Raw genomic sequence first — 17,211 nt, forward strand, 5'->3', positions numbered from 1 at the left:
GTGGCTGACGGGCCGAGCGACGTGACACAAACCTCCCCCGCGGTGTCCGTGTCCCTGTTGAGGAATGGGCGCACTGCGGCACGCAGGGGGGGCCTCAGGGCTGGGATGTATTGTCTATTGCCTCTCGGGTGGCAGCAGAAGAGCCTTGGAATGGAAAGCAGGCCGAAGGATTGCAGTGGCTTGCAGGAATCATCAGTTGCATTGGGTCGTGAGTGGTCTCGTTTAACGCGTGTACGTGCCGACCTGCAAAGTGCATATGCGCTGAATCGGACATGTGTGCCGGAATCTCGTTCGTTTGTTGAGTACCTAGGTAGGCAACGAGTGAAAGGTAACCTTCCTCACGAGGTATCCTTCCTGTCGGGCCTTGACCGCTTGAAGTTGTAGGAATGGCTTCATAGGCGCGGGCTAGCTGCCAAATGGTCTTGGCCGCGCCCTCGCAGAATGGTGACCATCCGCAGGTCCTTTCAATGCTACCACATCGACTGTCGAAACGCCGAGACTGGGTCTGACTGTACCAGGGCATTCACGCAGGCACATTGCATGCCCAGGTGGTGTCACAGAAGCAATGTCTCAGCTGTCATATCATGACTTTTTTTTTCTCCGACTCGACCTGTAAGATATTCGCCAACCGGGTGAATAGTGGAGTTTTATATAAACCTAAGCGGTCGTGCTTGTTGATACAACGACAGTGATGCTGGAAGTTTTGGGTCTCGGTAGCGGTCATTACATGTGTGCGCAGTCATAGCCCCTTTCCGACGACCCTTGTCTCGACAAAATGCTTGCAAAAAGCTCTTCCTCGTTTTTCAACCTTCCTGTGGCACTGGACACCAATGGGTCGCGCGAGGAGCGCATCCTCGGCATGCGACAAGACCATACCATTCACACTCACTGGAAGTCTCTTGATGATCACTCCTTGTCGAAACCGTCTCTTTTGGACCTCTTTGCGAACAACATTCCCCTCGTCCGCGAGAGGAACTTCCTTAGCGACGAGGAATGCAATGCCATGCACGAGATTCTCCTGACACACAAGATAGTGAGGCCTCCATATTGCATGCTGCTCCGACAACTTTAGAACCTGAGTTAATTGAGCAAACACAGGGGATCTACAACATTGATCACGTCTGGCCCAAGGTTGGCTGCGTTGGTATTTCCCAAACAGACTACACCAAAGGTATCCCGAATGCGCACACGAGACAATCCATCTCAAACTTTGAGGCCGAGACCGACCTGCTCTAGCTGCTGACCTCCACTCGTACTTAGACAAGGACACATACTTTGGACGCGTCGAAAAGGCGAGATCCCTTCAGGATCGTTGGAAAGCAGAAGCAGGAGTTGACATTATGGATCGGATCGCGGGTTCCCTCCGTAAGGCCACTGGCCTGCCGGTCCGGTTGGCAACTGAGGGGGATCGAGAGTATTTCGCCGGCGTCGTCCGGGCCCTGGACAGCGGCATACAAATCCACGCCGACTACGCACCTTTCGTAAGAATTAAGGAATTCTTGACTGACCCCTACAAAACCCTCTCAGTCTCACCAAAATTCTCACCAAGCCATTCATAAAGCTGACATGTTCTTTTTGAAATAACCAGGAAGGCGCAAACTGGGAAATCGGGCGCATTGCCGCTCAGATCTCGTGGAATATCCTGATCAACAAGATCCCTGGTGGTGACACATACATATACGACAGGGAGTGGAGGGCACCGCAGGACGATCTTACATTCAGGAAGGAGTTCCCGAAATACGCATATGATCCCCAGATCGTCCAGGGCCGTGCTTTCAAAGTGATGAGCGCCCGCCGAGGTGATCTCACAATTTTCAACTCCAGGTAAGCAACCTTCCCATCTACACGTGACAAACTGGCGCTTTTCATGCTATTAAATCAAATCTCATTGCTGACAATTCAATGTTTTGATTGCAGGAATTTCCATGAGGTCAGAGCATGTGATATCCCGAAAGGAGAACGGGACATTCCCGTCCGTTATACTGTGAGCTCCTTCATTGGGTATCTACCAGGTCAGGGCGAAGATCCAGCTACACTGGTGCTTTGGTCGTGATGAGTCCTTTGACCTTATAAATCGAGACTTGTAATGAGCATCTCTAATTGCCATTCATGTCAACTGAGAATGTTAGAATAGATTGAATAGCAATATTGCACATGTATGTATCCACTTTGTCAAATTTCAGTGAACTTTCGTAGCCCACAAGTTGAGAAGAGAGCAGTCGCACCTGTGGTCAACTCCTAGTGCACTGAGCCAATGAGAGGAGATGTGGTTGACCCGAGGGCATGTGGATGCAATATGCGGGCAGTCAGCATTTTGCACCGCAGTAGGTAAGCATGCGGCAGAGATCAGTGCCTGGTCTGGTGACAGTCCCCACAACCCACATGGTACCTATTTAACTGCCGAAGTTTCCGTCAGCACGATGGTCGGTCAGATCAATGTGGAATCATGGCATTGGAACGAGAGGCGGAAGTGCGGGTCCAGCAGCTGGTTCTCTGTGATCAACATCTCTAGTGCTATACGTAATGATGCACGGAGGCGTCTGAATAAGACACAGAACCAACCAATTCGGACCGTGAACTTAAAGGTCTGCGTATAATTGGGCGCGGTTGGCAAGGCATCGGGTTGATCTGCAAGCTTGCTGCCCCGAGTTCCAAGAAAACGAAAGACGCCAGATCTGCTGATCCGGCCGTCGATCTGTGAATGATATCAAAGCCTGGCAAAGTACAAAATTGCATATTGAAGTATCTAAGCGCTTAGGTACATATGTATGTTGGTTTTTGTCGTCTAACCGCAGAATGTCTAGCCGCATATGTATGCCCTGTGCCCCGTCACCTTTGTGTTACGATAGCGCAAACTGCTGCACGGCAAGAATGGCAGCAGCTGTCAGCTTACTTGTACTACACAGTACGGAGTACAGCATTTAGCCTCATGCGTCTGCACAATTACGACTGTATCTGAACTTTACTTGTCTTTTGTACCAGCTCACTCACGGACCTGCTAGCTAGGGTATATTTGCCCGGCCCAGCTGGTCCTTTTGATCCCTCCTGTCACCGATCAGCAACTATGCCTCATCGATCGTAGAAAGGCAGCTGCCGTGAGCTGTTTATCTACTCGCTCTAGCCATGTCTCGGCCAACGGGCCCAACTTGTACGTCCTTTTGCACTAGTGTGCCCGCGTGGACATGTGAACCGCTGCACCAGCCCAGTCCTGGGAACGGTGAACCGTTCATGGCTCGTATATTGTCGAATTACTCCGTACTGGGCCGGGCAAGGGTGTTCCTCCAGCCGTAACAACCGCGAGAATGCCTGCCATTCTCTTCTAGGCAACCCCAAAAATTTCACACTTTGCCACCAAATATTCTAACATCCTCAACCGCTCAGGATCCCGGGCCCGAACGGAGACCGACAAGCAAGCCAACCAAATCGGCGAGGAGTACTATTGCTGCATGCTTGGCATGAACACTCAGTGTACATGGTACATTTTGTACGTACACTACTTATGTGTGTTGGTTCAGCGTCGCATCGCATTTCATCCTTGCAAGTAGTTCAATATCAACCTAGTCAAAATGGTTCAACTGGTTGGTCCGTAAGTTTGTCAACGACGCCCTCTGTTTTGTTTTGTTCTGAGTCTCAAGTTGGGCATTTTCTTGGGTTTCCCTCCTATCTTCTGTGACTCGAAATCTAGACTTCTCCCTACCCATCAGATTTTGGGCGCCACCACCCCTACTTACCTAGGTATCCTAGAGCCGCGCTCCTCAACACAAATATAGCAAATCAAGAGGCTTCACTACAGTCGTCCGACGTTGACAATATGAAATCAGCAGTAGCTACAAGCATTTCTGCGTCAGACGAAACGCCTGTGGCGTCTGGGTTGCAGACTCCCGATGAAAAACAGCGCCACGACGCGGGAACAGAAGTGCCGGCATTTCCCTCAGGACTCGAGTCCCAACCGCTTCAGGAAAACGAAGACAAAACGATCGAAGCGGCCATTACGCCCACGCCATTTCGGCCTCCCCTGAAGAAGTATGGACTATTCCCGGCCCCGCCCCCGGATGGTGGCACCGTGGCATGGCTTCAGGTCCTGGCAGCCCACCTGATGTGGTTCATCAGCTGGGGCCTGATCACCAGCTTCGGCCTCTTCCAGTCCACCTATATGGAGATGCTAGATGCTTCACCGTCGACTGTCTCGTGGATTGGTACGGTGCAAATTTTCATCCTCCTGGTGCTTGGCACCCTGTCTGGCCGCGCGAGCGACGCGGGCCTGGTCCACGAGTCTGTCCTCGTAGGGACGATTTTGATCGTCTTTGGCTTGTTCATGACGAGCCTGTGTACAGAGTATTACCAGATCTTCCTCGCCCAGGGTATCTGTAGCGGGATCGGGATGGGCATCCTGTCCATGCCGGGCCTCTCGGTGCCAGCATCGTATTTCAAGGCCAACAAGTCCTTAGCAGTCTCCATCATTGCGTCCGGGGCAGGGACTGGCGGATTGGTGTTTCCGGCCATGGCACAGCAATTGCTCCCTCGCGTGGGCTTCGGCTGGACAGTGCGCGCCATGGCCTTCGTGACGCTTTTCGTCTCTATCCTCATCAACCTCCTCGTACGCGTGCGCATCCCGGCTCGTAGATCCGGCCCTCTGTTCGACTTTCACGCTCTCAAGGAACCAGCCTATGTCTTTTTCAGCATTGGGTTCTTCCTTGTCTATTGGGCGGTGTACTTTGCCTTTTACTACGTACGTACTTACTTATTCAGTTATTCACCCCTTCGTTTCTTTTCGGATCTTTCTCTGACGTGCCCATCACCACTAGATCGACATCTACGCCACCACCTACGCCTCCTTCAACTCCGTGGACTCCATGAACCTCCTCCTCATCCTCAACGCCCTCGGCGTGCCGGGCCGCATCATCCCAGGCTGGATCGCGGCGCGCTTCCTCGGGCCCCTCAACACGGCCGTCCCGACCGCGGCGTCCGTGGCCGTCGTGCTGTACTGCTGGCCCGCGGTGCGGCACTCCCAGGGCTCGCTCTACGGCTTCGCCTTCGCCTACGGGCTCGTGGCCAGCGGCATCCAGTCGCTCTTCGCCGTCTCGCTGACGGCGCTGACCGACGACCTCAGCAAGCTCGGCACGCGCATGGGCCTCGTCGTCACCATCGTCGCCGTCGCCAGTCTCACGGGGAGCCCCGTCGCGGGCGCCCTCCTGCAGGCCAGCGGCGGGGAATACCTCCCCGCGCAGATGTGGGCCGCGAGCAGCATGCTGCTGGCCGCCATCGCGCTGGCCGCGGCGCGGGTTTGCAGGACGGGGTGGGTGCTCAAGGTTTACGTCTGACTTGCTGTCCGGGCACTGTTGCGTGGTCAGGGGCTTCTCCAGGGGAACCAAACTGGGGACAACGAGGAGTCTAAGATGGTGAAGAAACTGTAGAAGTAAGCCCCCGGTTCATGTGAGCTCGGGCTCTCTTGTGAAGATGGGTTATTTCTCCATCCGAGAATGAGGCTGGTTCTGTTCGGCGCAATGTATTTTGGCGCGAGCGCACCAAAAGAGGATCAAGTTTCAACCAGATGTTAGTAAATGCATGGTACTACAGGCGATATACAACTAGGTATTAGACATGAAGACATTGTGTTCCTAGACTCCTCCCTCCCGCAACGGTGGGTGTATCATGGACCAGTACATTGGTGACTTCACCAAATTAAGACGCCACTCTCTCATTTCTCAGGGATCATGCGCTTCTTCTAATGGTCGCTCTTCAGCAATGATAGGCTGGCCATCTGGATCTATTGATTTCTTCTCCCAGACTTCCCAAAAATTCCTTTAACCGACTCCAAATATTCCATGTGCCTTTGCTCTTCTAACGATTTGACATTTTCAGTGCCGTCAGTCACACTGTGGGCTTTCGTAACGAGACCAATCAAGGGACCTCCGTTCGAGTTGCACCGTTGCGCGTAACATTTGAGAAACGTGCTCAAGTCACATAATTACTAGTAGTCCTGTCTCCTCGTGGGCCTGTAAGATCCCGGGTCTCCCTCCCGGATGTGATCTTGAGAAGTTCATCAGGATGTATACGGATTAAGAACGAGACCACTCCGAGTCAAAAGGATGCAACTCCGTAATATTGGATTAGGCAGAGGTGCCCGTGCTCCAGCTAAGCAGCAGCGAATTCCAAGAAAGCAGAGACCTGATAGTTGACTTCGATACTGTCCTTTCTGGATGACAGCGAAACGTGCAACTCACGGTCTTGCTTGTTTGTGTGTGATAGAAATCTCGTAAGGTAGGAAATCCTTCTTGGGATATTGTACAGAGATGGCGCAAAAGAATTCTGTGCAATTTAATTGCCCATGGATTGGTATGAGATATTTGCTGCAGATTTTGTGTGTGTGGTATGAAGTTATCAGGTTAATAATGTCACAACATGCTCAGTCGGTGAGCGTTTATCACCGTATGAAGGGGCCATGTATGTCCTCGGACGTATACGGAATAGAAGCGAAACCACATAGTTAGGCCGCTACGAATTGAACCTGGGCGGTCTGAGGTGCAAGTCCAAGTGATGGCCGTGGCTCACCGATGGTACCTCTGCTCCCCTGGGTATAAAATGCCGTGAACATCCCCATCAGGCGCGCTGAGATTGGCGCCAGCAGCGGGACATGCAGAGGTCCCAGAGTCTCCAGAGACCAGTGCCTCCGGAGGGCCTCATCGGAGGACTAGAGCCCCGAGGGGTGCTTGAGGGTGCTCCTGTGTTACTGCCACAATGAGCGCAGCTCTAGCTTCAGGCACATGTAGACTTCCAAGGTTCAAGGACCGGGTGCTCACAAATGATAGTCTAGGACTTGCATGGCTGACCGGACTCCCAGGTCTAGGAAAATCCGCCTCAATTCTGTAACAGACAGCGTATCGTGTATGAAGACGTGAGCAGATGCTGGGTTGGGGCTCTTGGAAAGGCGTTTCACAAACCTCCACTCGTTTCTGGGCTGCACTGGGCTCCTCGAGCCTTCACAAACGTGGCGGACGCTCAAAACCTACTCGGCCAGTCTGCTGAGGAGCAGTTCATCCTTCTATACTCGGAGACACTATCATATGAGATCCCACAAGGCACGAGACTCGCTGAAAGCTCCAAGTGTGGTGGTTGACTTCCCTTCTTCTCATATCCGGCCTACCTAGTTTGGGTGTTTTCTGGGAGCACCCGCAACCTGGTGAAAGAGCCCCGACTCTCACTCATCCTGCCATAGGTTTTTATCAAGTGGCCATGGGTCAGAATCCGGGATCCTCGAATTGCCTGGGATGTTGGGATGTACAACAATCGCAAGTAGATGTTGACAAGTAGCATCATGTTGAGCACGAAAAGGCATCTCATAAAACCGACAGGATAAAAGTGTGAGCTCGGGGAAGGAGGCCGGAGGGGTTCCTCAAATAAAGATGTAGACCGGGTATGCGGTACACCACGAGTGAGGACCCATGTGCGTGGCCACCTCGAGAGGCTGAGATGCCCAACCGAGAAAGAAGCTCATCAGTGCGTAGGTATGGCAGATGCTTGGCGTACCTCTGGAGCAACAAATTGCCAAAATGGTCACAGGGGTCCGAAAAAGCCCCGAAGAGCTTGTCCGTTGCCCAGTCGTACAGTCAAGTAGCATTGCGTGCTTTCGCTGGGCAAGATGGTTCATCTCCTTCACGCTGCCATTGTTCGCGAAGGACCCCGTTCTCAGAGGCAAGCACCTGAGCCGGCAGCGAGATCTACCTCGCTTGGGGAAAGGGGGCTGCACTAGGCGTGGGTGCTCTTTCGAGGGTGATGATGCCAAGCCTTTGTCAAATAAGAACCGGGCCCACCACACTCTGGTCGGTGATAGCGAGGGCAACGGCCGGTATACGGGCTTGACACAGGACTCGCCGTGATCTTCACAATGGGGGAGGAGTGACATGATCGTCGGCCTGACGGGGCATGTGAATCGTAGGGTGCTAGTAGTAGAGCACTCTAGTAGAGTAGAGACTCAATAGTGTACCACACGGCAGTCTGTTCATGGGCGGCTCACAGACCGGGCGAGGTGAGATGGCCCCAGCTTGGCTTCCTCCCAGCATCCTCCACCTATTTCTGGAAGCAGGCTGGGTGGTCCCTGCGCGGGACTCGGCTCCTCTGGGCACGGGTGCGCACAGTCGACATGATTGATGGGTGGGTGCGGCATTGGATGGAGAAGGCTAAGGCGACGATCAGGACGGATTGGGAAGGCAATGGTTTGATGAGGAGCCGTTGGATCTGGGCCGGGACAAATTTGCGAGATTACCTCGCGAGAGTCCAACCTCGTGGGTGAGATGGAGTTAATCAGCCGGTCAGTCGGTCAGTCGGTCAGTCAGTCAATGTAGAGGCGAGATGCGTGAATGGCAGGTGGGAGAAGTTGGCACATACAGTTTGTTATTGGTTAACAGGCATGACCAAGGACGGGGGAGCAGATCCACGAGATTCCAAGGTTGCGGGATGCATATCAGTGGTTCTGTGTTTCGAGTTGCTGGAGCCTGCTACCCAGGCCTGGGGTGCCTACAGTCCCCAGGCACCGTGCCGCTATCCTTGCACACGGTTGTTGCTGATGAGCAAGCGGTGAGATTTTGTGGCTCACTCACACATCCAGATTGAGTGAACCAGACAACAGAGTAGAGGCATTTTTACTGAGGTAGGCTGACATTCGTATTTCTCTAATTGGCATTGCTATTATCGTTGTCATTTAAATAGCAGCAATTGCAGTCGTGGTTGGCAATTCCTTTCTGTCAGAAAGGTCCAGCCCCGCCAGGCCCAGGCCTGATTGCCGGGAGAGGAAGCGAAGGGAGGAGTACCTGCATTAGCGTCTGGAGAAGCTCGCCAGTAGCAGCAAAAGACCACCAAGCACCCGACCACCACCGACAGCCAACGGCCCCCTCCCTACTGCTAATGTGAGGCTCAGCAGCAGCAAATTTCCCACCTCCGCAATCCTCATTTGTCGGTTGGCAGATTTGGACGGCCTTCTCTCAGTCTCTCTGCCCATCTCACGCAGTCGCACAGTCAGTCAGAACAGTAAGCTTACGGGGCGGCAGGGCGGCACACACAGCGCTTTCAGGCTGTGTGGCTTTTTGGTGCTATTGGAAAAACCCAAAGTGTCGGTCAATGAGAGTCGAGCTCGGTCTTTGCCATTACGTTTCGTTTCAGGACGTGGCCTGGCGTACCTCTCGAGCATGGTCCGGGATCTCGCGGCTTTAGAGATCTTCCTTGGGTGGCACTGACAATTCCCAAATATCACCTCTAGCGACAAGGTTATCTCTCTGATGGGGGTCCAGCCAGCTGCCAGTCCCACAAACATGCAGGGTCCGGAAGTGGCCCCTGGTCAATCCCAATTTGGCATCGCCGACGTTGGGAATCCGGGGCAGCACCAAGGCCAGCAGGCCAGCCATGGCCCATGGCTCGCAATCTCGTGGCCGTGGCCGACTTGCTGCTCGCTTGCCATCGCTGCCGACCCGCCCCCAAAAGCATTGGGCATTATCCACCTGGGGGGTCTGTTGGAGGCAGCCGTCGATGATCGAAAAGCACAAGGCTCGCGTGAACAGACCAGGCTTGCCAGGTAACGCGCGGCTGTATCGCAGACGATGAATGTGTTGATCATCAGCCATCATCACCAGCCTCAATTGCTGCCGTCATGATTCACGTCGACGAATCGGCACGGGCTGGCAACAAAAAAGGCTCTCCTCAAGTGCTCTTAAGCGCTTGTCAGCATGCAATAGCATCGCAGGACAGCGACCCGACAGTCCAAGATGGAGGCTGCGCTAACTCCACACTCTGCAACCCTACCCGTCCTTTTGGGCGTCGCTGTCCACTCATCAGGCTAGCCTCGAGATCGAATCGTGTCGATCAGTCCTCCGCGGCTGCGAGCCCAGGCAACACAACACCTGAGCAGACGTACTGACGTACTGTATCCCGTCTTGACAGCGGCACCACATGATGGCGAATCTCGTGCGCTGAGGTTGCCAACGAGCGGGTGCTGTCAGAACACATGCCCCGGCCCGGGCAACCCAGTCGCTGTGGATACCTTGGTGGAGGATATCCCTGGGAAATGTTAATGATTGTTCCTGAAGACTTCTCCTCCACCGAGGCCCCTGGATTAGCGCACCGCCCCTGCACGATCCATGTCCGGTGCAATTTCCCACAGATCCCACGCCCTCACACCTCCCGGAGGAAACCCGCGGGGTCTACCGTGTGTGTACCTGCGGTCGAGGGCCTACTGTGGTATTTAACAAGTCTGCCCTCTTTTCTCGACATCTTTGCCGTCTTTTCCTCTCCTCCAGCCCACCAAACAGCTCCGCGATATTCACCTCCCAGAGCCTTTGACTCAAACTTGACTTCGGTCGTCCATTCTTTCACAACAAACCAAACAAACGCATACTACAAGCCCAGAGCTTCAGTCCGGTCTTTACGTCCACCTTCAACTCACTCGAAACGAGATATTTATAAATCCTACTTCAAAACCAAACCGTCAAGATGAAGTCCGCAGTCTTCGCTGGTCTCCTGGCTACGGCCGTCGCCACTGAGGTTCAGTCCACCGTCTACGCCACCGAGCACATCACCATCACCTCGTGTGCCCCCACCGTCACGGACTGCCCTGCCCGCTCCACCGGCGTGACCTCCAGCGTCCACTCCTTCACCCAGAGCACCGTCTACAGCACCGAGTACGAGACCATCACCAGCTGTGCCCCCACCGTCACCAACTGCCCGGCCGAGTCCACCGTCGTGTCCTCGTCCAGCTACATCGTCAGCAGCACCCTGGTCTCCGTCCCTCCCCCCGAGGAGACCGGCGAGGCGCCCCCTCCCGAGGACACTGACGTCCCCCCGGTCGCCTCCACCAACACCGCCGCCGTCCCCCACCCCTCCGGCCCCGCTGGCGTCCCCAGCTTCGTCTCCTCCAGCTCCCCCGTGACCACCGGCCAGCCCGGCCTCCCCGGCGGCGGTGCTGGTGGCATCTGCACCCCGACCTACTCCGTCAACACCATCTCCACCACCACCGTCATCCCGACCGTGATCTACGAGACCGTCCAGGTGCCCTGCGTCACCGGTGTTCCCCCCGCCCCCTCCACCGGCTTCGGTGTTCCTCCCCCGGCTGGTGGCAACGGAACGTAAGTCGATGGTTCCCCCCGTCCCCCGGAAGAAAAACAAAAAAAATGAATACTGACAGTCTCATCCAGCATCACCGGCTCCAGCCCCACCCCCACCGCCGTCGTCACCGCCGGCGCTGGCCGCACCTTCGGCGTCTCCGCCGCCCTGGCTGGTGTCGCCGGCCTCGTCGCCTTCCTCGCCTAAGCGTCAAACCCATGCTGGGTCTGAACGGCGGCGGTGTCTCAGCACCGGCAATCTTCTCATGATTTCGGCTCGGGCGCGCCCTCCCCCTGGGGTGGCAACGTCACGACGGGGCTGGTGGACATGTGTTGCCGCGATGTATCTATGTTATCGTTCTTGAAGACGTACTGAGCCAACCCTGGAGACGACCCAAACCCCATGGGTAGGAACCCGGAGCTCTCATCTTTTAAAACCACTTAAACACACCGTATTCTTCTATCTTGATACCAACCTTAATTTTTCCGTCTGTATATAATTCAACGACGCCATGAACGTGTGTGTGCCTGTCCAAACGGTTTGTACGTATGTGTGACTTGAGCCCATTTGGAAACAAGTACCCGTTGTTTCGTTTTACCCCGCGCGTGAGGGCTGAGTCGTAGACCGCAGAGATCGTCCTCAAAGGTCAGTAGGCGGCGCGTGGTGTCTCATTTCCCGGAGGATCAGTTGACGTCGGAATCTGCCAATGAGTCGGGTTCCCTTGTTGGCGGTGGGGAAAGCCACCCCGGGCGAAAAAGAGATTAACAGAGGCGGGATGGCAGGCTGGGCAGGCTGGACGTTCAGACGGTCCTGGGCGCCCTGCCGGGAGGGGACAAGCTGAACACCCCGGAACCCTCGTTAGCTGTTTCATGTTTTTCCCTCTCGACTTTTAGTGTGGGAAAAAAGCAGCAGAGCCGGGGACATGCATGTTTCATGACCCGTTCAGCCCGTTCGGCTTTTTTTCTCACTCTATATTATTTTATTGTGCGTGCTCTTGTTTTGTGGGGACGGTGACGGAATAGCTGCTATTATTATTGTCGTCCTGACTATGTTCATTGTGTTTCGATGCTGCTGTTGTTACTATCATCATACTGTGTATGGGCGAGAATCGAGTGTCGGCCACATTTATCTTGTCATGAGTCGGATCCTGTACAGGCAGGTGGTGCTCAGGCGTTTGCCTGTCTGTCTTCCTTGCAAGTTGTCCTGTGATGACTGCTCGAGCGTGGCCGCAGGGAGGGAGAGAGGTTCATCCATGGGGCCCAAGTGCAAGTGCACAGCCCTATCCACTCCAACTCGGGCACGCATCCATTCATCTACGATGCATACATACTTCTAGGATTGGACTGCCAGTCGTCCGTGTCCGTGGGTAGTTGCACACGACGTGCAACAATGTGATTGCGGGCCCCCGAGTCCCACGACAAAGGCCCGGGCGCTGTGGGTCTGGCAGTTACAACCAACCGAGCACACAATATGCAATTGACGCCGTGGGGATGCCTGCGAGCAACTGCGCTCGATTCAGACGGATTGAGGGATACAAGGCGAGCGAGTGCTTTCCCTTGGGGCGGGGGAGGGAGCCTGCCATGTGCCTGTGTGCGGCATTGACGAGGCCAATTTCCCACAAGGTCGCCGCTCCCCAGTCGCTCGAAAGGGTACATGGTCAGGCAGGCACAGAAGCAATGCTGTTTATCATTGCCTGCTCTGCTGTGGCGGTGAGGCGACCGCTCGGCAGGGAGGAGGGATATGAGAAGACCTGGACCGTATGCGTCAAGATCGAATGACACTGCCTCCGCCTTGGGTGAGCCCGTGTGCAGTCTTGTGGCACGCACAGCTTCTCTTCTTGTAAGCTTGGTGTTGCTGTGATCTTGGCGGCCTTGTTCGCTTCGGTCCGTCTGCACATCGGCTGACGCCAGATACACCTTGTTGGCCGGGCACATCTACACTTTCCCTCCTCTGGGAATAGCTTCGAAGAGTCATGTACTCGCTCACACAAGATGGCACGATGGCATGTGTCGATAACGCTGCCATCGAGATCGTCATCCACCAGGCCTCGCTGTAGTGATGGTCTGTACAGTGCCCCAGTGCTTGCGAACATCTACAAGCAGACTCATCATCTAGCATGCAAGGCATGTCGTGTGAAGCGCGTTGGATCATTGGGCGGGCCGCGTGTGTGTCTCGGGTCCGGACCTTCCTCGACATACACAGAGTTGTGCAGGTAGGTGCCACTGCGGTCCAACTCGGCCGTGACCTCGACAGACACACGGAAGGGGCGAGTATCAGCGGGCGAGAGTGCTCTCCGGGTCGTCAAAACATGCACCACAACCTGAGGTTGTTGGGGATATTTTGCTCATACAACACATGCTCTGGGGTCCGACTCGCCCGACAGCATAGCATCATTTTGCTTCAGCAGCTTCTTGAAAGCATCACGTACTTCTTTCCTTGTCGTTGACTTCCCAAGTCGAGACGAAACGTCAAGCCTCTGCGCCGTCTTGGTACCAGTATATCAGCTTCCAAGGTTTGGTCCTAGCCCATGCCCTCGAGCTTCGCGCCGTCGTCGTCCAAGAAGCAGCCCGGCGGCTTCACCACCACCACCAGCACAGCTCCCCACTCCATTGAACAATATCTTAAAGCCAGCGTCCCCTCACTCATCAAGTCTTGCGCCACTCGCCAGGCATCTTGCTCCCAACAGTGAACCCCTGGCTGGCCGACAAGATTCTGTTTGACATCGACGACGGCGAACAACCAGCAGCCATGGCCTGCCCTTCCACGCCTTGCGATATCGCAAAGTACCCGGATTACTGCCAATACAATCCCTTCGGCCCAAGCGCAAACTGCACACTCGATGTCTGCTGTCCAGAGTATAGCGTCTACGCCTACATCCCCGGAATGCCCGCCAATTTCATCTTCCTAGTCGCCTTCTCCGGTGCCATGGCCGTACACATCCATGCTGGCTGGTTGTACAAACAGTGGTGGTTCGTGGGCTGTATGGTCGCCGGCTGCTTGGACGAGGTCTTTGGCTACGTGGGACGTGTGATCATGGCTCGGGACCTCTGGAACTTCAATGCCTTCATGGTCCAAGTCGGTGAGTTGAGAAAAGCCCAACTGTTTTGTCGTCTTGCCTATGGAGGTGTTAAGACCACCACTGACCGCCCGATTTACACAGTCTGCATCACTACTGCGCCCGTCTTCTTCTGTGCTGCCATTTATGTTCTCGTCGCAAAAACGTGAGTGCCCATCTGCTCCTTTTCCCCAAGGAGGAGCCCCTCGCAGATTGAACTAACACATGTCCGTTGATAACAGAATCTCGGCCCACGGCCAGAACTTCTTGCGTTTCAACCCCATGCTCTACTGGATGTTCATTCCCTGCGACATTTTCTCCCTGGGACTCCAGGCCGCCGGCGGTGCTGTCTCGTCCGTCTCGTCGGGCAGAAACAACTTAGGCGTCGACCTCGCCCTCGCCGGCCTCGCCCTTCAGGTCATCACACTGGTCATCTTCTGTGTCCTTTACGGCGATCACCTGTGGCGGTACCTCAAGTCCGAGCAGTTCAGAGAGCGTGCCGGCAGACATCAGTCATTCGGGCGGAAGCTGAGGTTCTTCTATACCTTTCAATCGCTGGCAGTCGTCGCCATCCTTATGCGATGTGTCTTCAGATTGTGTGAGCTCAGGAAGGGGTACAACCCCTCAAACGAAATGCTCCAGGAAGAGGCGCTCTTCATCGGCCTGGAGGGAGTGCCCACAATCCTCGCCGCCGTCTTCTTGCTTGTCGGCCATCCGGGCCTCATCTTTGGCAGTGGTAATTCGTGGAGGTCCCCAATGGCTTCGTCGGCTAAGGAGCATGAGCTTAAGGAGCGTGAGCGTCAGGAGCGTAAAAGTGACGGGTCGGCCGAGTAGGCGAGTCAAGAAATCATTCTCAACTTGAGGGTGCGAGTGCACAGAATTAGCGTACCACCACTACACCTTTAGTCAAAATAACAATACAGTATCAGTGCTCTTTCCCATGAGACAGGGCAGCCTCTCATAGAATTGTCTGCCGTGGAAAGCCTCTATAGAGCAACCCTCTGAGCTCTTCCCCCTACGGTGCGGGGAATGGCTTTCGGGGCCCCATGGATTAGGCGCGGAGCAAACTTCGTGTACTCGGACCCGCGAATACGAAGCAATCGCGCTCACTTCGGCGTTGGCCACGTCAAACATGCAGCTTAGTCAAACACATTATGAACGGCTCATGGTCCATAGCGCAAGCCTACTCTAGGGTAAACTTAAATTAGATGATTATGAAAGATAGGCTCCTAGTATAAGATAACCTTCTATAGGATAATCTCCTATAAGAAAGCCTCCTATAGTGCAACACCCATAGTATTTCTATTTATAAGGTACACTCTTCTAGGATACTTTCTTGTTGATAAACATCCTATAGAGGAAATACCTACCAGTGATGATCGCAGACCCAGGTAGGCAGGGAGCAGTCAGGCCAAAGGGACTCCAGGGCTCTGCCATCAGGTCATGTGTTTGTTTTCTAGGTTGGGCCGGGGGCACGCAAGTAAGTGTCCAGGTGTGAACTAGACGGCAGCTGACGCGGTCAGGCTTGGTTGTCTCTCTACCTAGGCGGGGGAGGCACACTTGAAGTTGACCATTTTTTGAATTTACTGATACATCTACTGCTACAAGTGTACTGCTACACCAACCATCGCCACGACGTCCCGGGACCCTCTGTTCTCAGCAAGGTATCCGTCGCCCTCGTCGTCCTCATCCGCCGAAACCTCGTGTCGCAGCGCCGACCCGCCGTGGTAGAAGTCCCGGGGCCCCAGGTTGAGGACGGGCAGCGAGTTGCTGGACCTCAGGAACGCCCACCTGGGCACGGCGCTCGATGCCCAGGGGCCCGTCGGCGAGAAGCGCGGGTCGTCGTTTTCGTCGTCGTCGTCGTCAACGTCGTCGTCCTCTTCGTTGTCTTGCGCCTCATGCTCCTTGAACTCCTCGTGGAACTTGTAGAATCTGAAGGTCGTCTCTGGGCTCGGCAGCGGCCCGCCGCCGGAGGGGGTGTCCGCCGTCTCGGGTGCGTCCTCGTCATCCTTGCCCCCTTCCTCCCGCTGCTCGTCGGTGCTGGCGTTCGAGGAGGAGGAGCCGCTGCTGCTGGGGGGCAACGATGCCCACGATTCCTCGCTTGACGTCTGGGATCCTTCCTCTGGGTCGTCGAAGGGTGATGCGGTGGCCTGCGCCTGGCTGCTGGTGTATGTGTCCTTGGTCTCCTCGCCGTCGCTTACTGCCTCGACGACCTCGCTCTCGCCTCTTCCGAAGTTATCGATCTTGAGGGAGAGCCCTTCGAGCTCGGCGACGGCGGGGGCCGTCTGGTTGTGTCTAGGGACCGTGTCCGCTGGGTGGTCCTTCGGCCGGGGCTCCTCGTCTGTGTCCTCCGGCCGCTGGGGATGGTCATGTTCTGGTGCTGTTGTCGAATCAGGGCAGTCCTCCTCCTGGCCCGAGACTTCGCGGACCGGACTGCTGCTCGGCGTCATTGGGTGCTGCTTGAACTTCAGCCTGGGTGCTCGCCGCCTCGAGGTTACTCTCCTCCACCGTCTGAGCATTTCCGTTGTTGCTTGGAAGCTGTTTCTGTTTCTTTGTCTTACCTTCAGTTCATAGGTCCCATAATATTGCCTTGCGTTGCATTCCACAGAGATCGCCATTTTCTAAATGCCACCACCAGTGCTGGAGGCTAAAGAGGGTCTGTAAGTCAGGGCAGGGCAGCCTGCCACCTTCGGAATCATCTGTAAGTGGGACGGCCGCCTTTCATGGGTTTGTCCAGTGGTCACAGAAGACGGGTGATGACACACAACGCATGCCTATCACACAGGACATACATACACACACACAACCCAGGCACACGCAAACCGGTCGGCCCACGGATATGACAAGACAGACAGACAGACGGCATCCTTGCGGCCATCAGGAACCGCGTGTGCTGCCTAGTCACTCGACTCGGCGTTTCAACAGGCCCCCCAAGGGCAAACAGCAAGGCAAGCGAAACGGCCCCCTCTCCCCCCCCCCCCCCCCACGAACGGTGACACAGCGTCTCGGGGTGGCACAGCCGCAACGTTGCCGCACGCTGCGTGGGGATAAGGAGTGCGAGCAAGGCA

At 55.2% G+C, this 17,211-nt stretch overlaps 5 protein-coding genes across 5 annotated transcripts; 4 read left to right on the forward strand and 1 right to left on the reverse strand.

Annotated features, from left to right (window-relative positions):
- Window positions 1–383: 383 nt before the first annotated feature.
- KVR01_008524 (uncharacterized protein) lies at window positions 384–2,167 on the forward strand. Its single transcript, XM_044784334.1, has 5 exons — window positions 384–1,033; window positions 1,099–1,171; window positions 1,261–1,481; window positions 1,589–1,824; window positions 1,918–2,167. The coding sequence occupies exons 1-5, from the start codon at window positions 776–778 to the stop codon at window positions 2,051–2,053; spliced, it is 924 nt and encodes a 307-aa protein (XP_044642291.1). The 5' UTR covers window positions 384–775; the 3' UTR covers window positions 2,054–2,167.
- A 1,235-nt stretch (window positions 2,168–3,402) lies between these two features.
- On the forward strand, window positions 3,403–5,621 carry KVR01_008857 (uncharacterized protein). Its single transcript, XM_044782429.1, has 2 exons — window positions 3,403–4,729; window positions 4,806–5,621. Exons 1-2 carry the CDS (start codon window positions 3,812–3,814, stop codon window positions 5,319–5,321), a joined length of 1,434 nt encoding a protein of 477 aa, XP_044642624.1. The 5' UTR covers window positions 3,403–3,811; the 3' UTR covers window positions 5,322–5,621.
- A 4,243-nt stretch (window positions 5,622–9,864) lies between these two features.
- Window positions 9,865–12,067, forward strand: KVR01_008435 (uncharacterized protein). The gene is made up of 2 exons (XM_044790093.1): window positions 9,865–11,111; window positions 11,181–12,067. Exons 1-2 carry the CDS (start codon window positions 10,480–10,482, stop codon window positions 11,293–11,295), a joined length of 747 nt encoding a protein of 248 aa, XP_044642202.1. The 5' UTR covers window positions 9,865–10,479; the 3' UTR covers window positions 11,296–12,067.
- Window positions 12,068–13,563: 1,496 nt separating this feature from the next.
- KVR01_008537 (uncharacterized protein) lies at window positions 13,564–14,977 on the forward strand (the record flags this gene model as incomplete). The annotated part of the gene is made up of 4 exons (XM_044792768.1): window positions 13,564–14,167; window positions 14,249–14,309; window positions 14,386–14,741; window positions 14,817–14,977. The coding sequence occupies exons 1-4, from the start codon at window positions 13,837–13,839 to the stop codon at window positions 14,975–14,977; spliced, it is 909 nt and encodes a 302-aa protein (XP_044642304.1). The 5' UTR covers window positions 13,564–13,836.
- A 726-nt stretch (window positions 14,978–15,703) lies between these two features.
- On the reverse strand, window positions 15,704–17,097 carry KVR01_008822 (uncharacterized protein). The gene is made up of 2 exons (XM_044781911.1): window positions 16,705–17,097; window positions 15,704–16,599 (listed from the first exon to the last, which is right to left on the reverse strand). Exons 1-2 carry the CDS (start codon window positions 16,759–16,761, stop codon window positions 15,745–15,747), a joined length of 912 nt encoding a protein of 303 aa, XP_044642589.1. The 5' UTR covers window positions 16,762–17,097; the 3' UTR covers window positions 15,704–15,744.
- Between the last annotated feature and the right edge of the window lie 114 nt (window positions 17,098–17,211).

Source organism: Diaporthe batatas, assembly GCF_019321695.1.
Source record: "Diaporthe batatas strain CRI 302-4 chromosome Unknown Contig00010, whole genome shotgun sequence".
In the NCBI taxonomy this organism is placed as follows: Eukaryota; Fungi; Ascomycota; class Sordariomycetes; order Diaporthales; family Diaporthaceae; genus Diaporthe; species Diaporthe batatas.

Bases quoted from the DNA above. Each gene is read 5' to 3' on its own strand.
- KVR01_008435 (XM_044790093.1), top strand. From the start codon at position 10,480: ATGAAGTCCGCAGTCTTCGCTGGTCTCCTGGCTACGGCCGTCGCCACT. The intron at 11,112-11,180 runs GTAAGTCGATGG...AGTCTCATCCAG, and splicing joins CCGGCTGGTGGCAACGGAAC to CATCACCGGCTCCAGCCCCA.
- KVR01_008524 (XM_044784334.1), top strand. From the start codon at position 776: ATGCTTGCAAAAAGCTCTTCCTCGTTTTTCAACCTTCCTGTGGCACTG. The intron at 1,482-1,588 runs GTAAGAATTAAG...TGAAATAACCAG, and splicing joins ACGCCGACTACGCACCTTTC to GAAGGCGCAAACTGGGAAAT. The intron at 1,825-1,917 runs GTAAGCAACCTT...TTTTGATTGCAG, and splicing joins CTCACAATTTTCAACTCCAG to GAATTTCCATGAGGTCAGAG.
- KVR01_008857 (XM_044782429.1), top strand. From the start codon at position 3,812: ATGAAATCAGCAGTAGCTACAAGCATTTCTGCGTCAGACGAAACGCCT. The intron at 4,730-4,805 runs GTACGTACTTAC...CATCACCACTAG, and splicing joins TGTACTTTGCCTTTTACTAC to ATCGACATCTACGCCACCAC.
- KVR01_008822 (XM_044781911.1), bottom strand. From the start codon at position 16,761: ATGGCGATCTCTGTGGAATGCAACGCAAGGCAATATTATGGGACCTAT. The intron at 16,600-16,704 runs GTAAGACAAAGA...AAGTTCAAGCAG, and splicing joins ATGGGACCTATGAACTGAAG to CACCCAATGACGCCGAGCAG.